Here is a 12,650-nt window from a genome sequence, read left to right as displayed (position 1 = left end):
TTTCGAAGAAATTAAAATAACAAAGCGCCAAAGTATACACACACAATTTGGGTATGTAATACATGTTTTCCGTCATAATGTTTCGGCTTTCATACCCTTAACATCGCGGATATTAAAAAAATTCTTACCTGCTTTTGCGTTAAGTTTTCTTAATTACTTTAACTTTGAAGTGTGTAACGTAATACGTGTATTCAAAGGGAAAAAATTGCTTTATAAATCACTTTAAGGCAGCTGGCGTTTTTATGAAGCTCAAACAACGCTTACTTGTAACTTCTTTTTCCAAGCTCCACGTGTTTCAAGCGTAATTTCAACATTGTCTTTGTTTACTGTTTTTCTTTATTAATTGAAAACTCTTACAACATACAGAAAACCTTTTTTTGTTTAGTGTTGATTTTAATTTTTTTATTAACTATAAACGTTCAGTTAAATGTGTCTGATCCTACTAAAATTATTTAAAGAAAATTGTTTTGGATTTATTCAAAAAATAAAATATTGTACTCCAGTACCAGTGTAATCCACTATCCTAGGTCCTATGTTCTATATTAATAAATGTGACCTTCTTGATTCTTGTCTAAAAATGTAAGGTTATGAAATATGAACCTTACATTTTTACCTATTTATTTTACCGCTTTTATTGGTGCAGTGGCTTACGCGTTAAAGGAGAGCTACGTTCAAATCCCGGTTATCAAATTATAATTTACTAGATTTTCCCCGCGGTTTCACCCGCATTGCTCCGCTCCTGTTGGTCTTAGCGTGATGACATATAGCCTTCCTCGGTAAATGGGCTGTCTAACACCGAAAGAATTTTTCAAATCGGACCAGTAGTTCCCGAGATTAGCGCGTTCAAACAAACAAACAATCAAATAAACAAACAAACTCTTCAGCTTTATAATATTAGTATATATAATGCACAACACATACAAGGAGGGGAAACGGGAAATTCGTTAATTGACCTTTAAAACAATTTATTTGAATACATACTTTTTCATTCAATTAATATTCCATTAGGTACGTATAATACCATTTCATAGAAAAAACGTAAAAACGGAATAAAATAAAACGTATTACTTATAGCCTATTATTAGCTACGGTTTCAAGGTCTCGAGACCTTGGTCAGTATATGATTATGTTGTAACGATCCACAAGCCCTACATATGTAAACGATGTCACAATTAACAAATTTAAACAATATGTTGCGTTTTAGAAATTACTATTTGTGAGTTATTTGTCCTTAAAATAATGACCAATTTGGTTCTTTTGATAGCTTTGAATATAAATATTAGGCCAATAATATAATTTGGGAAAATATAGTAGACTGTAGAATATTGAATACAGTATATATGAAAACATATAGGTATTATAAATATAAAATATCCATTACAATTGATGATATATCGATGTCGATTTTATCAAATTGAAACTGGACTATTACAATAATCATAAAATGTATTTACAACGTGAAAAGTTTTAGTTTCTTGATAAGATCACTCTCCAATAGACATGAGAAACTTACGAAACCCTTCCAATTCTTGGAAAAATCTTTGTTTAAACTAGAAATTACAAGATAAGATGGCGTTGTTTACAAAACATTTACATAATTTTATCATTGTACAACCTAACGTAGAAACCATCATAAATTAAATATTAAGAATAATTTTGAATAACGCTATTTAAAGCAGAATGGTTGTCACTGTAAACAGTTGTTTTAAATTACATTAAAAAGCTTTAGAAAATAATTCATTATCTTTTGAAGCGTGTTTCCAAGCTAACAGTAAACAACAATGGACGAAGCTGGAAGCGACCTCGTCCGCAATACTATAATGTGTTGTAATGTGTGTCAAATATTAAAATAGCTATTCTACATTCGTACTTGAAAAATTAATGTCGACTGTGTACTTGGGAAATGTACAGTTTAGTGAGGAATGTTAAAATTGTTTAAAGATAACGTAAAATACCTAAGTTAAAACGCGAGGTGTCTTAAATAAAAGTCTTATGGAAGTTGTATTGCTAGTTTCTTACGACGTTTGTATATTGTATGTAACACGTAGACACTATTCAGGCTAATTTTAATTAAAGACAATTGCACTCAAGAACGCCACGTGTTCAAAATTAGTGTGACAGAATAATGAACTACGCGTCTAAAATATGAACCTATTTACCCTTTTTGAATTAAAATGTAAGATTAGGCAATGGTTATTTCTTAAAAGAAAATTGAGAATCTCTACAATTCGAAAACGTTATATAATTTACTTAATAATATGACCACCGTTTATCAGGATTTATTATACACGTACATATTAAACTAAATTTAATTATAATCCTGAACAGTTGCAGAAATTCACACAACATAAAAAAATCATGACCATTTCTTTCCATTACTATAGATATGATCAGCACTTGGAAGTCGATTAAAAAGACGTGTGTTTATTTTTTTCAGGCGCCAATGCCGTTCTACGCAGGAGACCCGAACAGGTTTCCGACAACCTGGCAGACAGACCCGTCACAAGGTACGTATGAATTCTTAACATTATGATAACTGTCACTTGTGGCTTTCATGGTATTGTTAATGATTATTTTTTTACTCTTTTAATTACAAAGAATATATTTTTAATTCGGAATTTTAAACCTACAAAACACGCAAAGTTTAAATGGCGCAATATCGAAATGATAAATTGCACACTCTATTATTACAAGCATCAAATTCCAATTTACTGATTATATTAATCCAGACTTAGCAGTCTATGGAAACGTTAACAGATTTCCGCAAGTCTATAATGAGCGTCGACAGCGGATTAGTGAACCCCGTCACTATCGTAATTAACGCTGTTGTGGCAAGAATAGAGTGTTAATTAAATTTTAATCAAAATAGGGGTTTAGGACCATGAACTAAATGAAATACATATCTATTTTCAGAATCTGTGACTAATACTATTAAAAGAAGTAGAATTTATAAACTATATAACATATATCGTATTATTATAATATTTGTGTTGGTGCTGCCACATGTACTAAAATTAGATATCCTTACTTAATTTACAGGATGGCAGAACCAATTCATCCAACAGTTGCCAACTCAAACGGGACAAACAACTTTGGACTACCAGGGCAACCACACGCCCTACGCAACGTCTCCGCATTACCAGGCCAACACTACGTACACCGTCCAGAATGTCGCTACAACATTTGACGTTACGAATAACACATACTATCAAGCAGGCGTGCAAGCTGTACCCGCTCCAAGACCACCGTCAAACAGAGGCGCCTACACTCCGGTTCCATCTCCAAGAGCTCCCCACTATACGACGGAATATCAACAGCAATACGCACAACAAGCTCCTACTACGGGAGTAACAACAGGAAATGAATCTAGGCCGGCGTCTGCAGCGTCTTACCAAAGCGCAGTTCCAACCACCGCTGCACCTGTTTATACAGTAAGCCAACAAAATTATGATCGCGCTGATTATACGTCAGAGCATTCAGAAGATTACAATAACGGTGACAATACAACAAGCGATTCCAATAATGACGGTGATAGGCAAGAACAAAATAACCAGAATGGACAGCATTCGGGAAACGCCGAGCCTGGATACCTGCAGGGGAGCAACGGTCCGCGAGCTTCACTCGATTGTAGCGGGTATTCGGGCGGCTATACGAGCGGGCAACATAATGAAAACAATCAATCACAAAATCAAAACGATTGGCAACAACGGCAATGGCAACATAACCAAAGAATACAAAATCAGCAAATCCAAAACCAACAGCAAATCAGTCAAATGCAAAGTCAACAACAACAATTACAAAATCAAATAAATTATCAGAACCAACAAATGCAAAATCAACAGTTACAAAACCAACAAATTCAGAATCAGCAAATGCAAAATCAACAAATTCAAAATCAACAAATGCAGAGTCAGCAGATGCAAAATCAGCAAATGCAAAATCAGCAGATCCAGAATCAGCAAATGCAAAATCAACAAATGCAACAGCAAAGACAAGAGGAGTCTGAACAACAGATGTTCTCTCAATCAGACAGGGTTAATTTGAACTCGAGACTGAAAACAATGATATTGAATAAACAAAACCACTCTCGCGATGGCACGAATACGCCTCCTGACAAAGGTGACCCGGGAGAGGGGCCACCTCGAGGGTTAGACGATAGAAAAGGCTGTGTATCCGTCGCTGATGATAGAAATACTACCGGTCATTTTTTATCGTATAGCCACCATCTCCGAGGTAATTACCGCGTAGGCAATCAGGTATATCCTGTTGCTGGTAATTATACACAAAATTCCCACACTTATAGTGTGGGTGAATTCGGAGGTGGTGGCCACCACGTATGGGAGGGGGGGACGCAAGTCTCGAGAGATTATGATAAGCACAATACATCGGAGAACGTTTCTAAAGCTCCTCAAAAGCTGCCGTCGTATTCTGATATGAGAGGTCAATATAATAGTTATACTAATGCACATTATGATGCGCAAAAATATACGGAAATGTATGCTAATGATAATATAAACTATAATCAACAACAAGATAGTAAAGATTTTCAATCTAAAATGCTCATTGGACCTGTATCGGAAATGAATCAACAAAATTGCGTGCCACCGCGGGACGTAAACGCACAAAAGAGAGCTTATGAAAGAGAAGCATATGATGCAAAATTTAAACATCCATCTGCACCTTTAATACCTAAATTAGAAGCACCTGACAATTACCCATATCAAAAAGACGAAAGAATGAAATCAGAACCACAACAAAGAATGGTAGCCAAAAATTCTTATCCTAACAATATAATTGACCCTAAACGAGATTATCAAAATGGAGTTATACCAAGATCACAACCTAATGTTTTACCACCGATTTCTACTATTAAGCATGAAAGTTTTAATCAAAAACCAGTAGGCTACCAACAATTTCAAAACTATCCTTTAGAAAAGAGGCCTGAAACTGTTGAGAATTACGCACAAATGCCACGGCTACATGAAAATATGGGGTTTCAGCGATATAACAGAAATTTCGAACTCAAAACAAATAAAGATGACCGAAAAATTATTCCAGGTCACGTACCGGCGGAACCAAAGCCCCCTTATTATATAGAGCAAATAAAATCGGAACATTCACCACCAGGACACAAAATATATAAAAATATGAATTATGGTCCACCGAAGAACGAACCGTATATGTTCGCTGGTGACGGAGGACCCGCTGCTATAACAAATGAAATTGGGTATTCATGCTGTAGACAAGGTTCGACAAAGAAGCCCCCACCTGAACATCTTAGAGATGGGGCATGTCCAGGACTTCAAACGAAAGATGAAATATTAGAAGGTGATCCTGATTCAACTGAAAAATTAGACCCAAAAGTTCAAGCTAAACGCAACACACCCACGCCCGATATTTATTCGAAAAACCCAAAAGAGAACCAGTTCAATTACTCTAAAGAATATCTTGAAAATCTTGAGAGATTGCGAAATAATTCAAGAACAGAAGTACCAGATTGCAACTGTTTTCCTGCGGATAAAAATCCGCCCGAACCCGGAAGCTATTACACACATTTAGGTACGTATTTACATTTAATAAAGAAAGCTTATTTTCTTAATTCATCATTCATTCAGTAACAAAATTAGTAAGTATGCTCTTCTTCTTCTTTGCAGTTAGCTCTTTAGCAAAAAATATTATATAAACAATAATCAATTTTAGGTGCAGCATCATCTCTCGCAGAATTAAGAAAAGATCTAGAAGCTAGAACTGGATTATCTGGCAAGGAATTGAGGATAGAGAAAGTCTGTTACACTGGCAAAGAGGGCAAAACAGCTCAAGGCTGTCCTATGGCCAAGTGGGTGAGTGTATGGATCCAAAAATGTTTTTACCTAATATTTATATTTAGCACTTTTATGTAAATGACTTATACCATAAATATTTACAGACTTAACTTTCTGCATTAACTATAAATATTACTGTTTCTTATCTTTTTCTCAGTGCCATATTCATTTTATGCATTTTGTAAAACTTATTTGTTGTCTTTTACAGGTCATCAGGCGCGCAAACTACACCGAAAAGGTTTTGGTCGTCGTAAAATTCCGTAGTGGCCATAAATGTGCAACGTCCTGGATAGTAGTGTGCCTCGTGGCCTGGGAGGGGATTCCTCAATCTGAAGCTGACTTGGATTATACGCTGCTATCACACAAACTTAATAGATATGGCCTGCCCACAACTAGGCGATGTGCTACTAACGAGAATAGGACTTGTGCATGTCAAGGTAAGATTATAATAATCGTTTATTCATCATAGTGGATAATTTTCACGTTTAATACTTCTATTATGAGAAAGCTTATGAGAATTGATGTCTATTTATTTTAGCTATAGAGGCTGGTAGGTTCTGAATTAGACATTGGCACATAGACTTAAGCTATTCGATTTAACTATTATAAAAAGTAAAACACAAGACAACATTTTATACATTTATTTTTATCTTTCAGGCTTGGATCCAGAAACATGCGGCGCTTCCTACAGTTTCGGCTGCTCCTGGTCCATGTATTACAATGGATGCAAGTACGCCCGTTCAAAAACCGTCCGCAAGTTCCGACTTTCGGTCAAAACTGAGGAGAGCGAGATTGAGGAGCGCATGCATGTGCTGGCGACATTACTCAGTCCCTTGTATATGAACTTGGCACCAAAATCCTTCGACAATCAGTGTCAATTCGAGAAAGAAGCGTCTGATTGTCGGTTAGGGTTCAAACCGGGACGACCTTTTTCCGGTAAGTTTTTCTACATTTCATATATTTTGGTGTAATGTTTTCGTTCTACAAATAATATAAGTGACCAAATATGATTCTTTACTTCTATCTCCATTTTTATTATTTTTTAAATATAAATATAACACTGGTCACTAAAATAGTATCGCTAAAGTTGCGGAAAGAAAGAAGAAAAGAAGAAGAAATAACAATTATCTACGTAACAATCAATAAACGAGAGACAGAAAGTTCTTAGCAATTTATTTCGAATTTACCGTAGCATTACCATCAACCATTACTTATGTCCTTACAGGTGTAACAGCATGCATCGACTTCTGCGCGCACGCGCACCGCGACCTGCACAACATGAACAACGGTTGCACAGCGGTAGTGACGCTCGCCCGGCACCGCGCGCTCGGCGCCGCGCCCGACGAGCAGCTCCACGTGCTACCGCTATACGTGCTCGATACAACTGACGAGTTCGGGTCTAAAGACGCACAAGAGGAGAAGATGAAGAGCGGCGCGCTGCAAGTGCTGGACAAGTGAGTGGTGATGTACACGATTTTGTTTTTGTGTTGATATGTAGGTTATAAGTTTTATATGAAATTAATGTTGAATTGCTCTAATTGCTATAGCAATTACGCCCTATAGGGCGTAATCAATATTAAAGCTCTTGAATAAAGATTTGTGGTCATCAATTGAATTATCATATAAAGTATTGTGTATTGAGATCTAGTTTATCCTAAAGAACGTCATTTTATAACTTAAATTCAATTCCCGCCTTGAAATATTTTTTTACTCTAATTAATGATTATAATCGTACTTTTTCAAAAACAATTAAATTTAAATTTCAGATATCCAATGGAGGTTCGAGTTCGATCAGTACCTTTACAACCTTGCAGACGTCACGGCAAAAAGCGTAAGGAGGAAGACAACTCAGATTCTAACAATTCGTCAACAAATACTCCACAAGCGTCTCCAAACCAGAAGAAGTCGCAATGTTCCACACCGGGCCCCAAAACTCCCCAACCAAATGATTGTAGAAACATCGCTAGTCCGAGAAGTCAAAACAGCGCATCACCACGAGCAACTACTCCCGCCTTACACCAGTCTAACTCTTCAGCGTTTCAACCGAACCCAAACAACCCTCATTATAATTCTGCCTTTGTAAATCCAAATATGCATAACTCTAATCCCAATCTTATAAATCCAAATATGAGTAATCCGGCTCTTCTAGATATGGCGTCAATGATTGATAACTTCACCGACGCACAGTTACAAAGTAATCAAATATCGAGTACCGTGTTAGATTCGCCGTATAATCCTTATGATCAAAGCTATAATATTCATAACCAGAATAATTTATACAATCCGAATCACGCACCACCCATGGTAGACGCTAATTGCCAAAACACAAACCAAAACCAATTGCCTAGTTTTGCATCTGGTCTTCAAAAACGTGAGCAACAGTTTAATGCTCCCAATGTTCCTGAAATAAATAATGCACAAAATCCTTGGCCCGATTTTGGTAATCCTGAAATGTTTAATAACGTTGTTAAGGAAGATCCAGATTCTACAACCGCTCATTTAAATATGACATCAAATAATTACAGTCCAGACTCCAATAGAAGTGATACAAACTCGGACCAAACTAAAAATACTCCAGAAATTGATAAGCAAAGTTTAATTCCCGATATATCACAAAAAATGCCTGAATTTGATATACCCAATTCTCCTAGAACTGAAATTTCTCATAAACCCCAAAATACGCCAGAATCCCCGGCTTCCTCGCATATATCAGAAATTAAATCACCAAATAACGATCCATCTGCTGCTGGTGATGCTCGCAAGAGTGTTTGGAGATCGCCAGAACATAGAAATTGGGATCCTTCCAAGCAAAAAGACGCTGTAATTGACAATGAAAACGCAGTATTTAGAGTACCAAAGGCGAGGCCACCATCTAGGTCGCATGTAAATATTCCAGAAGGCTTAGATCAATCCACATTTTTAAAACCGTATCCTCCTTCTGATAGACCTCATTTAAGTCAGGGCTATGAACATAGAAGTCCCTACGATAGCCGGACAAATTCTCATCCTCAAACACCGACCCCACCAGCCAATTACACAATTAATCACGACGAATCGAATCAAAATTCAACAATGTCAAACAAGCCAGAAACAACAAGCAATAACTACCCAGTGAATCAAAACACATACGGTAATCAGTCTCCTATTCAAGGTTATAGTAATTACCCAACGGTGGGAAATGCTTATGCATTTTCATCAAATCCCTACGGCCATTTTAATCCTTATGAAAATTCCTATAACGACTATAATAGCATAGCCTATTATAATGCAGAAAAATATAAAAGGGAAGAGTTAATTAGAAACTCACATTGTTACAATTCGTACGGTTATCAGTACAACCCAAATTTCGCTTCAAATTTTTATCAAAATCCATCTCCAAATTGGTGTCAATCTTCACCTAATTGGTGTATATATCCACCACCATTTTCCATACCTTATCCGCCGGAACCACCAAAAGCTGAACCTATTGGAGAAGTTACAGGTGTCTCCGATAACCTGGAATGCTTTAAAGATAGTCAAATGGGAGGTGTTGCGATAGCATTGGGTCACGGCAGTGTTCTTTTCGAATGCGCTAAACATGAAATGCATTCCACTACAGCAGTAAAAAATCCAAATAGAGCAAATCCTACCCGAATTTCGTTAGTATTCTATCAACACAGAAATTTAAACCGCCCCAAACACGGTCTTGAAGAATGGGAAGAAAAAATGAGGTTAAAGAAACTCGGCTTGAACCCACCAACGCCAGGTACACCCGGCCCCAATTCTAATTCTGTTTCCCCTGCCTCAACGCCTACCCCTGATCAAAGACAAACTCCTAATCCTGAAAAGTGGAAAAATAATGAGAATTATATACCGGGTGGGTATAGCTCATTGACTGCCTTAGTAGAAGCTACCAATACGGCTAAAAAGAAAGGGCAAATCATGCTCAGGGCTGACACACAAACGACGATGTCTTGGACGACTTTGTTTCCGATGCATCCGTGTACTGTGACAGGTCCTTACCAAGAGTCGGGCACCTGACGCAAGCCGGGCCCGTCGGCCCAATGTTCTTCCAAAAGACGGAGTGAAATCGCTTCCTTAGCAATGTAAGGTATACGATGCCTTTCGATTCAGGTCTTCTAGAGCAAGCGTGCTTTCCAAACGTTTTGTAGTTCCTCGTTTTATAATATTAAAAGTAAGCTCTCGATTTTTCGATAGACTGGTCCATTGTTCCCGCGAGATTCCACTAGTGCATTTACATCGGAATTGACTACCAATTTATATGACGTATTTTTTTTTCAAGTTAAATCAAGTGAGCTATCAATCAAAGATATATTATTAATTTTTAATAGTGTTTATCGCATTTCAACTAGTCTTACGTTACTACGTTAGTATCGAATCGTATTTTTTAAGACGATAATTGTAGTTTTTTTGTATATTCTTGTGTTTGTATTTAGTTTAACCGGTGTCTCAAATTACGGAATTAGTTTATTTTTATACGCTCTGTCATAAGATAGAATTGTCTGCATATTTTGTCGGTTTTATTATAGCGCATGATAAATTTTATGCGATGCAATGATCTCATAAACTAATAAATCTACAATTAATTCACTATTCAGAGCGAAAGTACAAACAACGTTTAATATATTTATCTGTGAGACGACGCGGCCGCGAGGAGACTAGCACGTTCGACGTAGTATTTATTTGTATTTTTGTACCTTTATCTGTGTATTAGTTACTTTAATGTTAATTTTCATTCCTCTATACATTAGCGGTTGTTTTTTGGCGTTGTTTTAGTGATTTAAATGGCATCATGTCGATACGTGTATCACAAACGTAATTGAGTGCTTTTCTATTAGCTTAAGACGTGTGTATTTTTAACTTTTTAGAATATTTAACTTATTTATATTGTATTACGTGAACCATTATGAAATCATTTTCTTTGTAATAATTTAGTGTTACTGTAGGTATTAATATTTAATATATTTGCTTTTACATCTATGACATTAAATTATTAGCAGATTTCGTAAGCCTTCTTTACTTTCAACTCTAGTGCCTGTCTCTGGCTTCAACCAGAAAGTTAACTTGTATCGTATTTAGATAAAAAAAAATCATTTTCGAACTTTTAAAATGTGACCTTATATTTTATGGATTACATTAAATGAACTTTTTCTAATTTTAGCGATGATAAAATTTTATAAATTAGTCATACAATAAAAGATGAATAAATAAAATACATAAGTTTATATAATAGTGTTTGCGAAAAATTCAGGCGCTTGGAAAGTTTATAAAGTAGGCATTATATTGAAAATGATTGAAAACATACTGATGAATAGTTATTAATATATAATTAGGCTAAGAAAAGTTTGTTTTAAAGATTAAACTATTGATATAGTTTATATTTTTTACGTGTACGTATTTATTGAATGGTAAATTTATTGGGACGAACGTGAAATTATTTATAGGTTATAAAGTTTTGAGAGCAAAACTTTAAAAAATAAGCAATAATAGACATCGGGGTCTATGTACATTGTAATGTAGGAGTGAAAAATAAAATTAATAAACGAATGGTGCGATATTGTCGTCGATCTTATGGATATGCTTGAAATTTTAAATTGTAATCGTTTGCCTAAAGTTATTCTGATATTATTTATGTATGTCATTGGTAAATGCCCAATTCTTGCCACGGACGTCGTAACGTGTTCATTTTGTGAAATATGACATATCAAAGCATTCGCAAACGTCATCATAACTCGTATCAAATCTTCTGTATTCACTCGAATGTTGTTTATGCACCAACTTATTTTAATTTAGTTACAAATTACGAACAGCAATGTTAGACTGCATTCAATTCGTTTCTTACAATATTTTATTTTTTGTCCGAAATTGTATCAGTTTTAAAAACGGATACTCAATACTCTTACAAAAAACTTTTTGAATATATTTTTTCGATAAACAAAATGCTTTTTCAGTTTAATTTGAATGCAGTCGTAAGAAGGTTGTAATACTAATAACTTAGTGTATCCTCGTGAGTTTTATAAGAAATCATTAGGTTTAGAAACCTGTGATATACGATTAGATCACGTGCGTTTGACTGCTTGTATGTCTCCAGTGTGTTTGTATGTAATCGACGGCACAACTATATTTTTGTTAAATGAATTTGCAGAGGCGACGCGTGAATACGTTTCTAATTTTAATTGGTCATTTAAAGTCGTCATAAAAAAGTTAGCAAGTAATAAAAAAAGGTTGTATCGAAATAGTTTTATAGCAATTATAGTGCGCATGTACACAAATAATATTCACACAGGCATTCGTTTTTCAAATCGTGTTCAGTGTTCACGCCGCCTCTCATAGTACCGTCAATGTTGCCGCAACCAAAAATCGACCAGTATTTTAAAATTAATTTGTTTTACCCTCGGTGCGGTGAAATGGGTTTACCAATGTATTTCGTGTTACACTTGGTCGTTACGTTTCAGTTACGACGAGCCTTTGTGTAATATTTTATTATCTTCTGCCAAAACAAAAGATGTGTCATGTAAATAGAACTACCATTATTTATTAATACAATAATTTAAAAGACATTCTTGTTCGTTTTATTTGAACCCTGTATTTTATCAAAATTATGTTTTTCAGGTCATCAAAATGAAAATAATTTAACACTTTTTATCATAGATAGTTGAAACTACTGATCAATTATTGTGAATTAGAAATAGCTGATACATGAGAATTCCAAACAAAAGTAAGCAAATGTTCTTATAGTATGAAATCCCTACCTACTGATCACGATGCGATGCGATGAGTATTATCACTATCATGTGAATAATATAGAAAAGTGGAAAAGGTAAATGA

The 12,650-nt window shown here is 35.4% G+C and overlaps 1 protein-coding gene across 2 annotated transcripts in view; it reads left to right on the top strand.

Annotated features, from left to right (window-relative positions):
- Positions 1 to 12,382, top strand: part of LOC123692444 (DNA N6-methyl adenine demethylase) — an 80,257-nt gene extending 67,875 nt beyond the window's left edge. For both annotated transcript variants that reach the window (XM_045637189.1, XM_045637190.1), the window contains 7 exons: positions 2,438 to 2,507; positions 3,040 to 5,559; positions 5,701 to 5,840; positions 6,031 to 6,259; positions 6,480 to 6,758; positions 7,048 to 7,276; positions 7,589 to 12,382. In XM_045637189.1, coding sequence (XP_045493145.1) covers positions 2,438 to 2,507; positions 3,040 to 5,559; positions 5,701 to 5,840; positions 6,031 to 6,259; positions 6,480 to 6,758; positions 7,048 to 7,276; positions 7,589 to 9,842 — 5,721 coding nt within the window. In that variant the 3' untranslated portion in view covers positions 9,843 to 12,382. The remainder of the gene's footprint in view (positions 1 to 2,437; positions 2,508 to 3,039; positions 5,560 to 5,700; positions 5,841 to 6,030; positions 6,260 to 6,479; positions 6,759 to 7,047; positions 7,277 to 7,588) is intronic.
- The last annotated feature ends 268 nt before the right edge of the window (positions 12,383 to 12,650 follow it).

This window comes from Colias croceus, chromosome 6, assembly GCF_905220415.1.
Source record: "Colias croceus chromosome 6, ilColCroc2.1".
Classification (NCBI taxonomy): domain Eukaryota; kingdom Metazoa; phylum Arthropoda; class Insecta; order Lepidoptera; family Pieridae; genus Colias; species Colias croceus.
This window is presented reverse-complemented; position numbering and strand designations above follow the sequence as displayed.